This window comes from Lycorma delicatula, chromosome 10 (assembly GCF_047948215.1).
Source record: "Lycorma delicatula isolate Av1 chromosome 10, ASM4794821v1, whole genome shotgun sequence".
In the NCBI taxonomy this organism is placed as follows: domain Eukaryota; kingdom Metazoa; phylum Arthropoda; class Insecta; order Hemiptera; family Fulgoridae; genus Lycorma; species Lycorma delicatula.
In genome coordinates, this window is record NC_134464.1 from 101,276,991 (window position 1) to 101,299,538 (window position 22,548).

General features: G+C 30.8%; 1 protein-coding gene across 1 annotated transcript; it reads right to left on the minus strand.

Moving 5' to 3' along the window:
* Positions 1-10,921: 10,921 nt before the first annotated feature.
* LOC142331385 (uncharacterized) lies at positions 10,922-22,072 on the minus strand. The gene is made up of 3 exons (XM_075377266.1): positions 21,932-22,072; positions 13,532-13,757; positions 10,922-11,140 (listed from the first exon to the last, which is right to left on the minus strand). Exons 1-3 carry the CDS (start codon positions 21,950-21,952, stop codon positions 11,085-11,087), a joined length of 303 nt encoding a protein of 100 aa, XP_075233381.1. The 5' UTR covers positions 21,953-22,072; the 3' UTR covers positions 10,922-11,084.
* Between the last annotated feature and the right edge of the window lie 476 nt (positions 22,073-22,548).

Below are 22,548 nucleotides of genomic sequence, written 5' to 3' on the forward strand. Positions count from 1 at the left end.
TTGACGATCAAATGTGATTTAAGGCTAAAAAAGAAGGAATTTTACTTTCCCGTTATACGTACCTTAGTCATTCTTCTTTCCCAATTAATTCGTTTGTACTTAGTTTTTCTTTTTTTTTTTGTTTATGTGCCCTACGTTATTTTTATTAATTTTTGCGTTATATGAAATTTCGTCATCATAGGTTGAACTTTTATTACGGTAATATAGGTTTGTTTTGTTATGTCTATGTATTTACTTCTTATTTCTGTTCCTACCGTTTTCTACCATTCATTGTGCGGTTCCATCCGTTTAGTTTTATCTTTTTTCTGTGCTTCTTGGCCTTGGATTATGAATTTTATTCGTCTTGTGACTGTCATTAATTATTCTGTAACTGCGATAGGTCATTTGCAGCAGTTCAGTGCTACATATAATCCACATTTTTGTGATGGTAATTTTGAGATGACATTGAATCATGGTCGTGAGATATGACTGTTATAAACTGATCTGTCAGTGTAAGAATGTGTTGAGATAGGATTTTATAATTTAGATATTAAGTTAGGTATTTTACGTTACTTTTGTTAGATTAACAGCGACTAGGGAGAGAACAAAGCTATCCCAAATAATGATGCAAATAAAATGTATATTGTTAGTAGTAGATTTTGTACATACAGTCGTCGCCAAGTAACCGTCGATTACTATCCAACGTAAAAACATGTTCCTCGCTTTTAGTAATCCACCTTATCAAATAATTGTTTTTGACAAATGAATACAACAATTTTTAAATGAAATACATTCGGCTAATTCTGTACTGTACATTGTAAAATGTAATAACCGATGACAACATATTATCTACATAATAGTACCTAACCAAAAATTATATAAAATAAAATATGTTTTTTTTTGTATTTGAAACAAAACACTTTCTTAGTACTTTTCACTAGTAAACACAAAAATATATTGCTTCGTAAGCAATAGTTACATCATGTTTATGCTACTAAAATATGACTAATTATGCCAATTTTTCATAGTATTGCAGTGACGTGCGGACTGATCGTCTAAGCTCGTCTTTACGTAGAGGCTACTATTCAAGCGGTTGTGTTAGGTGTACCGTGTATTGAATGAACAGCTCCCTGACATTTCAATATTGTAAATCTTAAAATGTTTTATTGTCCTTCAGGGATCGCTGTGTTCCTTATTCCAGAGGGTACAGTTTTCGATTACCAAAAATATAGGTCGTACGTACGTACGAAACTCAGCGGACTGTATGAGGCTGCTCGTCCACTGGAAGACACTACTAGTAACTACAAGATCACATGATTATAGCCGACTTTGATTCGCATGAGTGAGAGACTGGCATGGTCCTTTATAGGACGATTTAGTTTGTACAAGACTTATGTAGTATCGGTGTCTGCAGTTTTTTCAGATTTTTATACCTCTTTTTAAGACGTTGAGAAAATTATTGACAAACTTATAATAAGATTCTATGAAATGGATGCTGCGGATATTTACTTTTTAGAATCCCTATTTGACGTGACGTCGGAGGAAAACTCGTGAAAGAGGACATAGTTGTTGGATAAACCTCTAGCTAAAAGGAACTCTTCGGGCGAATTTCATCATCTACACAACAATTTGGGGACAGAACCCCAGAAGTTCTTTTGATTATTGTCGGATGCAGCCAGAAAAATTTAATTATGATTTTAATGTTGTAGAGCCACCAGTAGCAAAAATGTCTAATTTCAGGGAGAGAATAACATCTGTTTATCTGTAATGTTAAGGTAAAAAATATTTATTGTTTTTTATAAATTTATTATTCATAAAAGCATACATATTGAAATATATTAATTATTTGGGATATGAATGAACATTTATACGGATTTAAATACTAGATCGTGGATGGATGCTAGATCGTGTTCTTTGGTGATTGCGTTTCAATTAACCACACTTATGGTCGAACTGAGACTGTACAAGACTACACTTCACTTACATTCATACATATCATCCTCTGAAGTAATACCTGACGGTAATTCCTGGAGCCTAAACAGGAAAAAGAAAGGATATAATTAACAAAAAAGAAAAAAAATTAAAAATGTTTAACACAAAAGAAATACTTGTCATCTAATCGGAAAATAGGTTGTACGAAACGAACTGTAATAGCGACTACGACAGGCAAATCCCAGTACGAGGGGATCTGTTACTTGTTGCCTCTTGTAGCCAGCTGTCCTAGTAGTCGGCCGCTCAAGGTCACTAGTAATGGACGCGGTCCTGTTGCATTCCCATACTGATTAGACGCGCATTACTACGAATGTACTCGCGTGATCTAGTAGTCGTTCGTAGTCTCTTCCAATGGACGAGCGACCTGAAAAAAATTACCTGAAAATCGTTTTGATTGGGGATGCGTGTAATAGAATGTACCAAGAAAATTTATTTCGGAACAGATATTATTTCATATTTTGATACTATTTAAAAAAAATCTTCATCCCTCTTTTACAAGTATTTCAGGATGTAAGATGTTTTAAAAAAATAATTATTTCCGTGATGTAACTATAAACCAATATATATATATACTGAATCCACCGGGTTGGTCTAGTGGTGAACGCATCTTCCCAAATCAGCTGATTTGGATGTCGAGAGTTCCAGCGTTCAAGTCCTAGTAAAGCCAGTTATTTTTACACGGACTTGAATACCAACTAGATCGTGGATACCGGTGTTCTTTGGTGGGGTTGGGTTTTTCAATTAACCACACATCTCAGGTATGGTCGAACTGATGAGAATGTACAAGACTACACTTCATTTACACTCATACATATCATCCTCTGAAGTATTATCTAAACGGTAGTTACCGGAGGTTAAACAGGAAAAAGAAAATATATATATACTGGCATTTCTGTTTTTCTGGTAGTTTTCATCAATATTTTATCAAACAAGACAGTTTTACAGTGTAAAACTGTCTTGTTTTTTATGATAAATAAACACTTTTTAATATTTTATTTTTCACTTCTTTTTAGTGGTTTTTCTTTCTTAAATTCAGTTATTACTTTTTTTTTTATTAGTTAAAGCTTTTATACATTTTTATATGTCACTGTAAAGACATTTTATACAATAGTAAAAAAAATACCTGTTGCGGTTATATCATTGTTATTTTAAAAAAAAGATAAATAAAATCTGGGTTATATTAAGGTAAATATATAGTTAACTATTTTTCATATTATATACTTCCTGATAAAATGTAATGTGAGAATTTTTTAAAAACATTTTTTTCACCTTTGTATTACGTACAGCTTTGTATTTTTTTATTATTATAAATTAGTTTTGTATGACAAGGTAAATTACCAAATTTTTATTAATATATTCATTCTTTGAATACAAAAAAAAAAACTATTGACCTTGGTTTTGCTCCTTACAAATCGATTTGTGGTGTAATTTTGTTGATAGTCATTGTACATTTTAATGGTAATTTATTTTTACACTTATTAATTATTTGTCCTATATTCATTTACTACGGAAATATTATTTTAATAATAATGAGAAATTACTGTCACCAAAAAAAATAATTCCTTTAAAAATCTATTTAGAAAAGAATTAACTAGATGAATGTTTTCATTATTACTTCACTAAATTTTTTTTTGTCACTAGGAAGATAATTTAATAATTCCTACTTTTTATTTTGCTAACATATTAATCCATTTTAGTATAGTTTAAAGTATCAAATTTCCTTTAAATTAATTATTTAAAGTATTCTTTGTTGATATTTTTTATTTGTACTAAAAAGAAGTAATTAGAAAAAGGAATAATTTTAATACAATAACATTTTTACTTCCTTGTACGAAGTAAACGAATTATTGTGATCGCGAAAAATTTCGGTTTTCAGATTTCAACGGAAATATCTATTTTCACCATCACTGAATCCATTTTCACTAGTTTCGGCGTGACGTATGTACGTATGTACATAACTAAAAAAAAAAACGAATTGCCCTATGATGATGAAATTTTGAATTTAGAACTGTTGTAACATCTAGTTGTGCTTTTCCCTATTGATTGCAATTTACTGGTCCAAAAGTGTCTAAAAAATTCAAAATCAAAAAACTTTGAATTTTGAAATTTTTCTTAACTGCAGTAATAAGCCCTCATTGAGAGTTTTTCAACGATGTATCGTAAGTGGTAATTATTTTCATTGGTTCCAGAGTTATAGCCAAATAAAATTTTAATTAATAAAATATTTGGTGTTTCTTACAAGGGGAAGGCACATCGGTTAAAATCCGACTATATGTTCTTTTTTTTTAACTTTTCTTTCTTTTCATTTAAATACATAATTTTATTAATAATTATTAACATCTGATTGTAAAAAACATTTTAAGATAAATAATTCAATAATAATAATATTAAAAAAAAATCAAAAAATATCAAAGTTATTGATGAAAAAAAAATTATGTACTTTACATTTTTTTTTTGTCTTCAGTCATTTGACTGGATTGATGGAGCAGGATTTAAATCGGTGGCATCCCAACGAGCCCAGGCTTATTACTATGAGATGTAAAAAGTCAGAGGGCAATAGACGTCTCCCGTGAAAGCCCAATAGGGCTATTAACGGGGGGGGGGGATGTTTGGCGGCGGGAACGTCACTAGGCGGGTATCTTCCCCTAGGGGGTTGGGATATTTCGGTTACGGAACTGCAACGACAACCTCTGGAAGTCTGAACAGCCGAATGTATACGACAGATCCACTTTTTTGTATTTTACAAATAATTACTACCTGAAATAGATAGAAAGTTGTTCAAGTTGTTGTCCAAGTCGTAAAAGTCGCATCAAGGCAATTTACACAGCTCAAAACCGTCGGAGGTTGCGTACAAGTTTCCCCTCCAAAACTTTGCACGCCTATATATGGTTAAGAGAAAGGACCACCGATACTTAAAGAACGTTCTGCAACGATATCCTATCATCTATTGAGTTGGCAGCCATCTTAGCAGTCTGAAAGATACACTTACTGAATAAAGAAAGACGGTAGTAAAGAAGGGCAAGGATAATATTTCGTAGGCAAGGATTCAACAAGCCATTCCGAACGCAGGCATGGAAAAAGTGGACGGGCAGTCTCATGGTAGCCTAACTGAGTTCCGGATTGAAGGCTTGGTTGTATAGTTGATGTACCGCAGAGCTATGAGATTGCAATATCATCAAAGAATGGTAAAATCTAGGAATTAAAAAGCTCTATATGTCAATAAGGCGTTGCTGTCGTTTCAGAGGTGTCTTAATCAAATCGTTGTCACCCACTGCCATAACTCTGGTAAAACAATAAAATATGTGCCTTATCGGGTGAAATTACGTAATTTTATTGTCAAATTACATGAATTACTTGAAATGATATTTGTAATAACATATTTCATTTATTTCTTAATTTATTTAATATCAAATTTAAAAAAATCGTTAGTCGATATTTTTAGCTTTAAATATGAAATTTATATTAATGTTCAAAATTAAAGTTTTTTATTCTTTACATCATTTAACGGTCAACCTTAATTATATGTACTTTAGTAATAGCTATAAATATTAAATAACTGAAATTTTTTTATGTTGAAATACAAATTATATTATTTTTAAATTCTATAATTTAAGTTTGAAAGTTCTATTTCCGTTATGAAACATTTAATATTGCATTAAGATTAAAATAATTATTGCATTTTTATAACCGACAAAAGGATTTCCTAATACTGGTTTTTGTAGATATGGTAATTAGTTATAAATTATAATATTATAACCTTGTATTGATAAAAAAAAAATAAGAAAACCAAGTTATTACAGGATTTTTATTCGTGCAAAAGGGTGTCCTTAAGGATTATGAATATGAGAATTATGCATAGATTTACATAAAATATATTTCTGTAATAACTTTTTACTTTAAAATTACTTTTGAAGGTTAGGACTTAACAATGTATATAATAATTAATTTAGGTTAAATTTATTTATTTTTTCTTTATTAATGCATCTTTTTCTTGGAAAATTTTCAATTAACTTTCCGTTATACAACTTTAAAAAGTATATTTTTTTAAATACGTCTTTTAAAAATAAAAAAGTATGCGTAACATACTTATAAAAACAATTTTTTATTCTTAAAACGAAAAATACGCCAATACCATGATTATATAATTTAATGTATTATACTAAAGGGAGCAGCAGAAATAACTCCCGACTTTGGCACCGTCGTAGCTCAGCGCTAGTAGTAGTAGGCGGGTCCGGACCGGTTCCATAGTGCAGTGTTGCAATTTTCAGTCGCTAACAAGGCGTGGAGCGGTGAACATCGTGCGTTCGTCATCGAAACTTATTTTAAAAACGGTGATTCTGTAATCTGTACGCAGCGATTATTTCGTACACACTTCGGGATAAGTCGATACGGTGCAATCCCTGATAGGAAAACCATTATAACACGGGTTAGAAATTTTAGAGTTACGAGTTCGGCTATGAAAAAACCACCGCCAGGTAGACCTCGCAGCGATCGAACTCCACAGAACGTTCAACTACTCGAGCAAGCAGTTACACGATCTCCAAGGCGTCCAGCCCGTAGGCACGCTGCCAGCTTCGGAATATCTGATCGAACAGCGAGAAGAATTTTACATCAAGACCTGCACTTCCACCCGTATAAAATAATGGTTGTGCAGGAACTTAGTAAACGTGATCGGGCCAGTCGTATCGCATCTTGTCACGCTATCCTTGAAAATGTTCCAAACAATACAGTCGTACTCTCATCTGACGAAGCGCATTTTCATTTATCAGGTTATGTCAATAAGCAAAATTTTCGTTATCGGGCAGAAAATAATCCTAGACAACTGTATGAGCGACCTCTCCATAGCCAACATGTTACAGTTTGGTGTGCTGTAGCAGACTTTGGAATCATAGGCCCGTATTTTTTTGAGGAGGAAGGGCGAACAGTTACAGTTACGTCTCAACGTTATGTTTACATGCTAAACAACTTCCTGAAGCCGAAACCGAATGAAATTGGAAATCGTGTCGTATGGTATCAACAGGATGGTGCAACCGCTCACACAGCAAGACAATCTGTGGAAGTCCTAAGACAAATGTTTCCAGGTGTTTAATCTCACTGCGAGGTAACATCCCGTGGCCAGCTCGTTCACCCGATCTTGCTGCTTGTGACTTCTTTCTATGGGGCTACTTAAAGAGTAAAGTCTACAAAAACAAACCGAGGACAACTGACGAACTCAAAGCTGCTATCCGACACGAAATCGCGGAAATTCCACAAGAGATGACTACGAGAGTAATGCACAATTTCCGAGTGAGGCTTCAGTCGTGTATAGATAATGACGGTCGCCATTTAAATGATATTATTTTTAAGTAACTGAAACTTTAATCATTTAGATATACATAAAATGGCAATGAGAATTCTTATTATGGTATAATAAAAGTTTGACTAAAATCTATTACGTATTTTTTTATTAGCCCTTCAAACTGGGGAGTTATTTTTGCCGCTCCCTGTAGTATTCATAATATTCTAACATACAAATACATACAGTTTGATATTTCAAAGTGATAAATTAATTAGAAGGCGTAAGCATATAGATTCACAGTAGTTCTACGTAGACAATCTAAAATAATCTTGGTACTACTCATAGTAGAATAGAAAGGACAGTGTAATATGACAGGACATCGTAAGAACTAATAACCCAGTCGCCGGTCCAGCAATTCCTTCTCATCCTGCGCGTCAACTGAGTTTTTTAATCTTTGACGAGAGTCTTATCATAGAACAGAACTCATTCTCAAAAATGGCATACTCGTTCTCAAGAATAATATGCATCCCTTTCAACCCTTACTAGAAAAATAATGAATTATGTGTGTTTTCCATTGCTTTTTATAAGAAAGTTGAGTACTCTGCAGTATATCAGCATTCGAATTCCATTAAAATGCAGGTTACATTCGGCGATACAATTAAACATCCACTCTGTTCACTATTATATGTAGATATTAATTGAACATCATTACTGTAAGAAAAAGCAACTTTAATTAGTATTGCTTGGAATACAAATGCTTTACATAATTTCACAGAAATAGAGTAAATCAACTCAACCCTTTCTATAGCAAATAATACGTTATGTATACGGTTTACTTTCAGTAGAGATTTTACCAAATAAAAGATTTTATAGTTAGGAAATTTGAATTTATCGTTAACTATGCACACGTTTAGAAGGATGCCAACGGTATCGTGATTGAAGAAGAGAAAAAACATGTCGATTCTCAGAAGGTCTTAATGTTCAGAAAAAAAGTAATCCTTCATATGCTACCGGCGAATTCTGTACTTCGTTAAATACATTCTAGATTGGAACACAACTAAAGATAAACATTGTTCAGGAAAACATTTAAGGAAAAAGTTTTTGAAGGAAGATGCTCAATACGATGGATAAATCTGGTGGAAAAAAAAACAAAAAAACGCTGGGCCAATTAATCTTAGAAGTAGAAGATCGGGAGCACTGGAAACAGCCGAGAATATTACATTCTAGGTCATCAACATTCAACATTTATAAAAGGATCTATGTTGATGATGAATGTATCCGTACCTAATTACAAAATTTTCAATATAATATTTTAATAAAGATATAATTTCGCGTTTATTAAAATAGAATCTTATAAAATATTTCTTCACGTGAAATTATTTTTGAATTTTTTTTAAAACCAAGAATTTTGTAACTCACCGGGTTTGGTCTAGTGGTAAACTCGTTGTCGTAAAGCAGAGCTGATTTCGAAATCGAAGTTCTCAGGTTCAAATCCTAATAATGGCAAATCTTATAACCTTTAACCCAATAACCTTTATTCGAATTTGAATACTAGATCGTGGATACCGGTACTCTTTGGTGGTTGGGTTTCAATTAACCACACATTTCAGGAATGGTCGGCCTGAGTTTGTTCAAGATTATATTACCAGTACAGTTACATTACACTTATAAGTCGCTAATGACTTTAATTGTTGATGCGACTATAATTATTTTTTTTTTTTTTGTTTCAGTCATTTGACTGGTTTGATGCAGCTCTCCAAGATTCCCTATCTAGTGCTAGTCGTTTCATTTCAGTATACCCTCTACATCCTACATCCCTAACAATTTGTTTTACATATTCCAAACGTGGCCTGCCTACACAATTTTTCCCTTCTACCTGTCCTTCCAATATTATAGCGACTATTCCAGGATGCCTTAGTATGTGGCCTATAAGTCTGTCTCTTCTTTTAACTATATTTTTCCTAATGCTTCTTTCTTCATCTATTTGCCGCAATACCTCTTCATTTGTCACTTTATCCACCCATCTGATTTTTAATATTCTCCTATAGCACCGCATTTCAAAAGCTTCTAACCTTTTCTTCTCAGATACTCCGATCGTCCAAGTTTCACTTCCATATAAAGCGACACTCCAAACATACACTTTCAAAAATCTATTCCTGACATTTAAATTAATTTTTGATGTAAACAAATTATATTTCTTACTGAAGGCTCGTTTCTCTTGTGCTATTCGGCATTTTATATCGCTCCTATTTCGTCCATCTTTAGTAATTCTACTTCCCAAATAACAAAATTCTTCTACCTCCATAATCTTTTCTCCTCCAATTTTCACATTCAGTGGTCCATCTTTGTTATTTCTACTACATTTCATTACTTTTCTTTTGTTCTTGTTTATTTTCATGCGATAGTTCTTGCGTAGGACTTCATCTATGCCGTTCATTGTTTCTTCTAAATCCTTTTTATTCTCGGCTAGAATTACTATATCATCAGCAAATCGTAGCATCTTTATCTTTTCACCTTGTACTGTTACTCCGAATCTAAATTGTTCTTTAACATCATTAACTGCTAGATCCATGTAAAGATTAAAAAGTAACGGAGATAGGGAACATCCTTGTCGGACTCCCTTTCTTATTACGGCTTCTTTCTTATGTTCTTCAATTATTACTGTTGCTGTTTGGATCCTGTACATGTTAGCAATTGTTCTTCTATCTCTATATTTGAACCCTAATTTTTTTAAAATGCTGAACATTTTATTCCAGTCTACATTATCAACTATAAATAAAAGTATTAAAAAAAAAGAAAATAATTTTTTATCTAAACAACCATTAAAATCATGTAATTGAATCCAAATTAATATTTATATGAACGTATTTGATGTTATTATAATTTAATTTTTATAAAGATTAAATAAAAAAATGTTTTTTTTATATGTTAAAAAAATGTTATAACTTTAATTTAAATACTTATTATTAATAAAAGATTTACAAATGTTATAAATTTATCAGAATCATAAAAATCCATCCTATAATTAATACCATATACCGTTCGTTTTCATTGAAATTTTCGAAAAGAGGCGTAACTAAGATTATACTCCCCATAAGATAACCTTGGATTAACCCGTTTGAGGATATTGTTAGCCGATGATTAAATTTCTATGATTAATGCGTTAAATTAGGAGTTTAAAAAATTCATTTATTTATTTATTTTAAAACGATTTTCTGAATTTTAACTATTCTTTTACTTTCTTGGATTTCTGTTGATTGACCACAATGCTTTACAATGCTGAGATTGAATCCCAGTTGCCTGTTTTAATAATAACAAAGGTTATTAATAGTTTTATATGTTTTAATAATAACAAAGGTAATACTCTACCGATCTCCGCGACGGAGTGGATCTTGGCCTATCATATGAGGTCCCCGGTTCGAATCCCGGTCAGGCATGGGATTTTTCATACGTTACAAAATTTCCATTTCATATTCCCATGCACAAGCTTCAAGCTTATATGATGAATTAATCATAAAAAAACTTTTTTATAATGTGAAATATGGGATACTATTCCCTTGTAACGTTTATATCTGTTCTCAACTCTCGAATTTCTATTATTTTAAAAAATATCAAAAAAATTTTATTTAGTAAAAAGGTTTGAAATAAAACTACATAATTTTGTATGTGTATATATACAATGAATTATTTATTATAAAAATAATAAAGTGATATCTATTATACGAAACAGTTAATTAATTAATTAAATGTATTAATTAATATAAATGAATGAGCAAGCATGGTTTTCTTCTGAATGAAAAATTAAAAAAAATATTTGTTTTTATAATTAATTTTGTTAACGAAAGAATGGATAACCGTGGTAGCCGCCATAGTAATATCTTGGATAGTAATCTGAAATAAAAAAAAAACAAAATTAAAGTTAAAAAGATTATATAAACTGGCAAAAATATTTTATAAAATCATTTGTAATGAAAAAGATATTATAATGTAACATTTTCGCGGTGGGCCTTAGACCCGCCTTTTTTCTACAACTAATTGAAGTAGGATGTGATATTTTTATATAGATAATTTAAATATTATATTCAAGACAAAAAATATATTTAAAATATTTTTTGTTTTTTGTAAAAATAAATACAAAAAATTGTAATTTTCATTAAAAATATTCGTAAAATTAAGAACTAATTATTCTTAATGTAAGCTAAATATGTACTACTTTATTTTATTTCTAATCATCATGATTAAGAAAAGTCCTAATCCATATTCTTCATAATCTTGTTCTTTTAATATTATATTTCTCTACTTAAGTTTTCGAGAAACAAAAGAAAATACTTTTCCATTTTTATAAAAAAACTTTTTAAACCACAAACATAAAAAAAAGAAACTGAAACACAGGTTTTAAAGTAGCCTTTTTGGTTACTCGGGTGACGGAGTGGTAGTGTGTCAGTCAGAAATCCGGAGGTACTGGGTTCGAATTCACTCAGGTATAACATTTTCGCGCGCTACATAATTTCCGTTTCTTCTCATTCTCTAAATTTATTTGAATAAATGAGTAAATTATATTAGTTTTTTTTTTTTTTTTAAATAAGCTACTGTGTTCTTTTTTTAAAATACTTAGTTCTTGTGCCTTGTTTAATTTACTTAATATTATATTGGTAAGAGGATAAATGTAGTTCTAGCTATCAACTGAACTGTATTTCGTGGTTGACATGCTCCATTTAATTACAACTTTTAATAATATTATTTCACAGAATAATATTTACATTATTTTTCTACAAAAAATAAAAACATTTAGTTTTTTAAAGGTTTACTGAATTTTATTTCTCATTAAAAAAGGCTGACAACTGTGAGTTGTTTCTGATATACGGCTTACACACACAGTCTAATTTAAAATTTTATAATTTTATTTAAATATAATATTTTTTCGTTTATTTAATACAATGATTCTAAATAAAATGCTCTCGCAGTTCCTACTTAATTCACGTGGGTGTGGCGGTACTAGCTTTGACACTAACTAAACTAATGTAATTTCACAACTTATATAGAACAAATTTCGCTTGTACGGTCGGCAGATTGGTGTAGTCGCGAAGCTTAACGCACCAGGTACCGATTCGACCGGGCGGGTACCGAGTTCGGCACCCGGCCAGATCGAGTTCTTTTTTTTTATACTTTAAACATCATTCATGTATTTAATTCTACCGCTCATATGTGACGTCACAACATAACAGATAATTACAGCAGCATTTTTTGGGGTTGCGGTGCGATTTAAAAAAAAAACTGATTTTGCAAATATTATTATTTTTTAATTGTTAACAAATGTGTCTAAGAGAAATATGACCTTAATTTGACGAAATCTCGAAATACTGAGGGTGGCCTGATATGCTCTTAACCTTTTAAATTGAAAATTTAATTGTATCAACGCCCTATATATAGAAGTAATCTGACCAAGTTTAGTCAAAATTGGTTTTGTAGTTTTGGAGATTTAAGGTGATTTAGACAGCAACATCGAACACACGTAAATACGAACATTAATATCCGGAATACCTCCATCGTGTTCTTTTTTTTTGGGTTCCTTAGGTGTGAAAACGTCAAGATCCGGTGAAAACCGCATATGCCAAAATTGGACCGATTACAATACTTTCCCTTCAAGAGCGCTATCTATACGGGAAAGTAAAAAAGGAAAAATAATATAAAACCTGATTTTTTTATTTTTTATTAATACTTGTTACTTATTAAAATTTATTTTTATGCAACAGTAGCTTTTACTGTATTACAATCTCCGATTATTAGTGAAAAGATATATTAATATTTGTAATGTTCATAAGGTTCTGGTTTGGAATTCGAATTACAATCAGGCTTGACTTTTATTTGAAACGATACAAAACGTATTTCTTATCATTCAACAAAAAAAATAAGAGTGTGGGAAACTTTAACTGACCGTAAGCCTAATAATGTTAATACAAAGTGAACAAAAATGTACGTACATATTTCATATGATGATTGTATTGTACGTTTATAGAAAAATTTATTACAAGGATAATATTATGGAGTAAGGAGATCACTTGGTCCTACCTAATAGAAAAATCCTTGATTTTTACTATAGTGTATATCTAAATCTACAACTTATATCGGAAGTTATTGTGGTGTTCAAATTATTTTATATTAGGTTACAAGTTAAAAGTGTACAACGAATTTTTTGTCTAATAAATCCAGATCGATTTCGAATATTTTCTAACAAATTAAATTTGTTATTGTGTTGTGTATAGTTCATAAAATTTTACTCACTATAATAACCAAGACCGTATCCGTAGTAAGGATACCCGTAGCCATAACCTAAACCATATCCATATCCATAGCCATAAGGATAACCGTATCCATAACCGTATGAGCTAGATGCTTTTAAATCTTTCGCTGCTTCTGGACCTTCAATCGGTACGGCTTCAACATCCGCTTGTTTATCAGCTGGCGCTGAGTAACATACTGCCACCAAACCGACGAAAACTAAAACAACCTGAAAAGAAAAATTATATTAATTTTTGATTTATTTGATTATAAAATTATAATAATTCTAGCTTGAACTACACGTCATCTTACGTAATTTGGTTAACTGGCATTTCTCCCGCCACCACCCCATTCGGTCGCCCTAGAGCATAGACCAAATGTCAGTGCCAAGATACGGCTACTGTACCTCTAAAACAGTTTAGTGACCACGTTACCTAAAAGCACCTAGTGAGCTACCTATCAGCGTGAGCGGATTAAGCAGGGTGCTATTCACCACCCGCTTATGTATCCCAACCCCTCACTTGGCAAACTAAATCTAAATCGGGGAGGCGCACCCCTTGTTACTAATTACTAAAAGTCATTAAAGTTAACAAAATAAAAGACAGCAATTTAGGCTGTTACGCCTTGGTCGCTCTATGCCAGCTAGTGCCTTTCCACCATTTAAAGCGCTTGGAGCTTGTATCTGGCTGGTGGCCAGCCATTATCTCAGGAAAACTTCCCACAGCGGCGCTATAGGAATCAGTATAACCCAGATTAATTAAAAAACTCTAGCGATGACGGTTGAACTTCGCTACCTCATCGGGGAACACCCACACGGTCCGACAATGCGGCTCTCGCCACACTGACTCGCCGTTTATGAGCGGCCAGTTTTCCCCCTGACCTCTAAGTTCCAGGGTGGCCCGGTCTCCGGCCCTCCCAAGAGCAGGACAGTCGAACATCATATGCTCGTTCAACTGGACCTCCCTGCAGAGACACAACTCATCAGCCGCTAGGCGAAACTGAAACAGATATTGCTTCAAATCCACATGGTTGGTGAGCACTTGGGCACCCGCTGCCCTTAAAAATAAATTCGAGGCATACCATCCCCCCAGATCCTGTATAAACCTATACAAGGATCTTTCCTTAGTCGTGGTGTGCCATTCAAGCTGCCATGCCTCCATCGCGAGGCTCCGTTGCCTCTTCCGCAGCGGGAAATGGGCAACTGAACGAAATTTAGATCCGGTGCATTGTGATCGCTGTTCCGTTCCGGTTCTGGCCCGGCTCGAAACCGCATCCCAAATGCCTCGGCTTCCCGACCTCTTCGCAACTTCCACATGGCTGCCCGAACTTTCACCACTAAATCGATTGGGAGAACCTTTCCCAATACGGTGGTAGCCTCGTAGGAATGTCATCTTAGGTAAATCCGATCTCCGGGAACTAGACTTAAAATTATTTTAAAGTTTATATGATTTAATGTTTTTTTTTTCTTTTTAAATATTTCAGTTATGCAAACTAGCTTCATCATTTCAACTTTTTTTCTAATAAAAATCACAACTCTTTATTACCAGTCGTACTGTACTGTGTCATACACATTCCAGCAGAATCTCTCCTGATGTAGGATTCCGTCATCATTAAATTATCATCATTAAATTCAAAAATAAATTAAATTAAAAAAAAACTTTAGTCTAGCTATCTGATTCATTTAATTTAAACGGTTATATTATACTTTTTTTTAAATTCTTAAAGTTTTTTAAAGTTAATACGTCAAGTTATTGCCTTTCTTCCTCTCTTTTTATGAGTTACTTGGGTAAGACATTGGAAGAATGACGGAAATAATGTAGAAGGATAGAATAGTGTAGATGGATGGTAAACTTTATGATAAGAAAATTGACACCTTCATTAAGAAGGGTTTGAATATAAATTTTATTAAGACGAAATAACTAGTGGCTGGTGTAAAAGGAGATGACTTCACCATAGATGGGAATATAATTCAGCACATGAAGACTTTAAGTACCATGGCTCTATATTATCACTGGAAGGAAATAATGGAAAAGATATAAATCATCGTATAACTTTGGGGCAGATGGTTATCCAGAAGTGAAATTCTTTACGTTGGTCTAAAGGAATGCGGAAAGAGCTATATGTGTAGGTTGTACAAGAGTGTTATTGATTGCGTTTTATTATACGTGTCAGAAGGTTGAGAAAATAGAAAAAGAAATGAGGAAAGGTTCTTGGCTGTGGAGATGGATGTGCTGCGCAGGAGATGTGGAGTTTTTAGAATGCGATGCGTGAGAAACGAGATCAGAAGAAGAATCGGGGCAGTCGATACAGTGATTGATGTTTTGGAGTAAAGAAAACGACAATAGTACGGACATGTTCTTAGAATAGAGAAGTAGAGATGGCCTAGGAAGATGTTGAAATGGACTTCAGGAAAGATGAGGATACGTAGACGACCTCCAAAACAGTGGATGTCTAGAGTGATAGTGGCGATTGTGAGAAGGAATTTGGAGGAGGAAAGTTGGCAGGATAGAAGAGTTTGACGGTTGGAATGTCAGATATGAGCCTTTATAGCTATAAACACATAGAAGAAGAATAAAGTTAAAAATAATTAAAATTGATCGGTAGTTTTTAATAAAAATATTATGGTGGGGTTTCCTGAATAATTTCATAAAATTAAAACAAAATTAAAAAAAAAAAAAACTATTGTTTTATATATTAAAAAAATTGGGTTGAAAACCTATTTCCAGTCTATGGAAATTGGATGGATTGGGCTTCTTCGAAAAAAATAAAACATCGCTATAATTTTCTTATTAAGTACAATATCGAATTCGTTTAAAGTTCCTATTATTCTTTAGATAAGGGCCTAAAACTTATGTAAATAAAGTATTTTGATATCATCAACCATCGGCCCAGGGGGTGGAAAAAATTACATTTTGAATACAAAAAAATCACACCTCCCTTAATAGGCCCTTAGTAGGCAAATCGGTTTAAAGTGGTCGTTAATCCTCTGAATATTACCTAAAACTTTTGTCTGATACAATGTTTGATATGATCAACCCTTACGGCAAGGAATGACCAAAATATTGCTAGAATTGTAAGAAGATGGAGCTTGTCGTATGTTAAACATGAGAAACTTATTCACATGCAACCATTGTCATATTGAGTAAATGAGTAAATTTGTAGTTTTTCTTAACTTAACATGGAAATCTTTTTTATTCCCTTCTTAGCACCGGTGAAATTTACCTCCACCTTCCGGCGTGCCGAAAGGGATTTTTTTTTTAATTTGAATTATATATCCCGGATATAAAATGCAGAAAAGTGTTTTTGGAAAACTCTCTTTTTCTTATTTTAGCCATTATTGAAGATGGTGCTACATTTAGAAAAAGCATTTAATTAAGCAAATTTGGTAAGGTTACACAATTTCGTAAGCTGAACACACACAATTTGGTACATGAATATTTTAGAAAAATCTTTTTTTTAAATTTATTCCCCTTTGCTAAAATATGTATATTCTTGTTTTTGGCGCTTACTCCTAATTTTTGTTATTAATAGCCGGGAATTCAACAACTTTTTTCCTTTACCAGTTTTGGCGGATAATTTCTAAGACGGTGTTATTTTTACACCTAACACCTGGTCTCGTAGATATTTATATGCTCGTATAATTACATTTATTTCTGTACTCGAATTTGAACGATATTTATCATTTTATATAGAACTATTTTACCAGATTTTTTAATAATAATATTAAAACTAAATAATTTTTTTAACTGATTTTTAATTGGACTTTTTTTATTGTTTACTTATATAAGTTTTATTATTTTATTATTTAATCATTGTATAACATAATTCATTAGTTTACATTAATTTTAATATAAAGTTTAGCCAATTTGTAGAACAATGAAATCTTTTTAATTTCATTGGCTTAATGATCATGAAAATTCAATAAAATAAATTCACCTTGAACAAATATATAAATTTTTATTATTCCGTTAATTATTTAATTTTATATTTTATGAATAAATATATGGACTCTACCGTAGTGTAAATGTGAATATTTTTAACAATAGAAAAAATGTATTTGTGTGAATATGCAAATTATTTTATAGAATATTCATCGTAATTAATGTTAACCTTGAAATATGGGCTGTTTGCTTTAATTATTAAAATTATTACTAATTATTATTTAATAATTAAATTTTCCGTTATTTTACTTTATTTTTTATTTTTCGCTTATTATAAATTTGCATGGAAATGTGCGTGTAAGAATCTCACATATTCACGTGACCTTTTTTTGTTTACTATTATGTCATTAAATGTTTGTTATTTTGTACGGTTTTTGTAGGTTTTTTTATTAATTTAAATTACCATATACAATATTACTCTTTTTACGGAAAATTATACGTGAGATAAAAATTTGAGAAAAATTCTTAGAAATAAAAAAATTAGGTACACCAACAATGAAACATAATTTTACTTAAATTCTTATATTATTAGTTGGGTTTCCTACCAGGTAAAGGGTTTGTTTTATCTTTACTCTTTGATTTTCTAATCTAATTATGGATATAAAGTTAATAATATTTGTAAAATGATAAAATTTGTTTTAATTTGTAAATATAACTAAACAATTCAATTACCGATAAACAAAATTGGTGCACTTAAAAGTAAATACTTTATTAATTCTCATAATGTTGATTATATTCTGTATTTTAAAAAAATATAGAAAAGTTTGGTACTTTTTTGTTTCTCCCCTCCTCAAAGGTTTGCAAGATTTTCACCTGGAAATAACTGTAAATAGCAGGAAATATTGATATTAACAAAAAATAGGTTGGATAAATAACCCGATATAACCATTTATATTTATTTATTTTATCAATAGAATCTTTTTTTTTTTTAGTGCATGATTTCTTATCTTCCCCCACGAAGCTGGACACACAACTAAGCCTTAATTAGTTCTCGTCGAGAACTAATGTTCCTCTAGGCAGCTGGGACTCGGTCTTTTGGTGATACGGCATGCCTCTAATGAGGGGACCCCCAAGGAGGAGTCCCCACCGGGACTACGGTCTTTACGCCTTGCCACTAGTGAGGAACCCCCAAAGGGATCCCCCACCGGCACTACGGTCTTACATACCCCCAAAATCTGAAATCAGAGAGAGTCCCCGCCCAGTCATCGAGAATGGGACACTAAACGACCCACCCCTTCTGAACGGGACTGCCCCGACCCTAAAATCATCCCAAGAGTGAAGATGACAGGATTTATTTTCGGGCATCGGCCCTGCAGTCACGGCCCGCAAGAGTGTGACCAAGGGCATTTCAGTGCGAACACATAGCCTCCGTTGGACACTCGTTACGGAATGCCCCTCAGTCCCACAATTGACCTGCAACTTAACTTAGCTCTCTTAGTCGAGGTTAGCTCGCTTCTCTCGCTAACCTCAACTAATTTACAGTAATTTTTTGAGTATTTAAATAATAAATTCAGTAATTATTGCAATTATTTATTATTTAAATAATCAAAGCATTACCGTTAAATTGTCGACGTTAGCGAGTGAAGTGAGCGTAGGTTAAATTTGGTAGATTTTATTTAAAATTATAAGCAATAATACTTATATTTTTAATATGTAAAATACGTATGGATAATGTTTAAAATGACCGACCGGTATAAAACATGTTAGTGTGTTTTCTCTAAGATATGTTAAGTAATTTTGGTATATCGGTTTATTTCTTCAACCTGAAAGAAACCCCTTAAATAAAATAAAGATAAATCTTTTGTTTGTTCGTTGTTAAATCAACGTTTGTTTGAATTTTGTTGTATCTAATCTTTTTATTCCTATTTCATTTTGATAAAATGTAACTTGAGCGGGTAAAACAAACAATATATAAGCGAGTAACACCGCACGCGTGCGCGTTTCATTCAAAGATAATCAAATTTCGTCTAAAATTTTATAAAGTTTTCATTCGTAACTTATTTTAATTTATATAGTAATTCATCTTTCTTTTCAAGTAATAGATAAAACGCATTCCGAATGAATAAATATTTGAAATATTAATCGCCCGTAGTAATTATCTTAAAAATTCAGTTCGTGTTTTATCAACATTATTATAAATTTTCTAACAAACATTATTTAATAATTTATTAATTTTGCATAATACACTGACTGGGATGACTGAATATTTGCTCACATTTTTAATTTTTATATTTTATGTAATTTTACTTCATAAATAAATACAATAACAATAAAAAAATTTCAATATTAAAATTAAATTATTTATTTTCATGTAAATTAAATAAATTAAATTATTAGTTTGACTCGACTTAATTTCTAACCTAACAATTACAATACATTACACGTAAATGGTTTTTAAATGATAAAAGAGACTATATTAAATTATCTTTGTTTTTATTTATTTATTTATTAAATTTTGTTGTTTTTTTTTTTTTTATTTCAGGAAAGCCGATCTACATAAGATTGACATTCTCATTGAGAGATATTTAAATTCTCTTCTTATATTGAAAGGTAATAATTTATTCTTTTATGATTAATACTTTACTTTTTTTAACACATTTATAATCCTAATTTAAATTAATTTTTTGTTTTTAAATTTTACCCATCTGGAAAACCAAAAATTAAAAAAAAATTCAATTTATAACACCTGTTTTCCTTTCTCTTTTGTTTTCTAAATAAAGTAATACTATTTTATTTTCAGGAATTGTATAATTTATTGCAATTATTACAGCAGTAATCATTAAAAAAATAACGCATTATTAGAATTAATTCTCTTCTATATATATTTTTTTAATAACCTTTACTTATATATAGAAAATATTGAAAAAAAGACATCTGTTTCTTTTATTCTTGTTTATTTTATACGGAACAAATATTTTTTTATTTTTTTTTATAATGTTTAATAATTATTGCATCGATTACTTTAATATTTAGCAAATTATTATTGTCGAAAAAATGCTTTTAATACTACAAGACTTAATTTTACACCTAACGTGATCTGTTACTGATTTAATAGAATTTAAATTCATTATTTTGCTTACTGAAATTTAATAACAATTTTGGGACAGGTTGATTTCAGATATACAGTACTCAAAATATAATTGAAATTATAATCGTTTTTAAAAAAGTATAACCTAAAAATTATAAAATACGCTTCTTTATTTATTCTAAGAATCCAAGTAACATGTGGCACAATCAATTTTTTTTTGTTAGTAAATTATTTATTTATATAAAATTTATATTTTACTCCTTTATTTTATTTATTCAGAGATAACGTTCTTTTAATAAACATAACTAATAAATTCTCCAGTATGTAAAAGTTTCTTTTAGTATTTTCAGATGTGTTAACAACTAATGTAAAGGAATAACAATATTATTTTAATTTTATACTCGAAAAATGATATCTAGAAAGGTGAGGTACTGTGATTTTCCTACGAGTAAAAAAATAAAAGTATTCAACGTACGCTTTAAAATACGTTGTACGCTTATCAACTCATTTAAAGAAAAAAAAAAATGGTTTTGAATGATTTAATTATTCTTTTATAGTATATCTTTAAATTACTTTTTGGAATATTTAAATATTAATATTTAGATGCCATAAAATTCGATTCGCTTTTCATATATATATATACGTATATTTTACAAATATCTAATAATTTTTAATAAAACCTTTATATTATATTTAAAACACATATATACATTTTGTTTTGTAATGAAAGAGCGTTCATTATGAAAAGATACCATCCTGAACGGGATTCGAACCCGGGGCCTTATATTATATATACACTATATTATATTTTCGTTACTTTTACGTTTATATAATAGTTTTAATTATTAAAAACCACAACTAATAAGGGTCTATTTCATCAATAATTCTTTAATTTATAAAAGATAAAAGTAAAAATGATTGAATTTATCTATGAAGTATCCTTTGAGAATCTATATTTTTGTAAATAATTAAATGCTATTCCTTACATTATTTACACTATATTAATTTATGGAAGATGCATATTTTATGTATGTATTTCATATTTTAAAAGTCAATTTACCGATTAATTTTTTTATCATGTTTTGGATCATAAAATTCTATTAGCTATAAATTTAATCGATTAGAAAAATATTAGTTTAAATGTACAGGTTTTTAAATTTTGTATCCACTTTTCTTTCAAGTTTAATAAGTTAATTTGTATACTTCATTTATCACTATTAATACTTTTTTTTATTTTGAACAATTTAATTTATATACTGGGAAATTTAGTTTTAAAACTATATATATATTTTTTTTTCAACAAATTAACAATTTTTCAAAGGTGCAAAAATAATTTAAAGTGAAAATATATATTATAAAATTAAAAATTAAGTGCAATTAAAAAAAATGTGCAATTTTTTTCTTTACGTAGACCTTTCAATTAAAATTACTCACGGCAAATTTGCAAGAAGCCATTATCTTGTTTGAAGGTAGGTAAGTGCTCGGAGGGCGAGTACGGTACTGACTTCTAACCCGAAGGAAGATGTTTGTTTGAATGAATGTACGGCGAACTAAGGGATGAGTCTTATATATACAAAACGAGGCAGAGAAAAGAGTTGGAAGGACAATGGTCGGGAAATTCTTAGTATAACGTAAACAATACAGTCAGACGACAATGCCGAACGATACCAAGGACATTCGCTCGCATTCGGTCGGCCTAATCATTTTGCTTGCTAGTTAGACCAAGTAGATAAGATTAGATCGTCGTACTGGCCATGGATTATTATGCAATTTTTATTATTATTATTATTTATTAATATTATTATTATAACCGACACACTTTTGATTAAATATTTATGCAACGGGTACTATTAATTTCATGCTCTTGAATCTTGTTTGAATTTGTTGTTACTAATTTATATCTCACTGGACAGGAAGTATGTTTGTATTCGGGAAAACTTTGATACAAACATATAGTATAGAAATTACTTGTAAATTAGGACAGACGATACGTTTAAATAGACAACTGAAGAACAGTATTGTATAACATACCTACCATTCGGTTTTATATC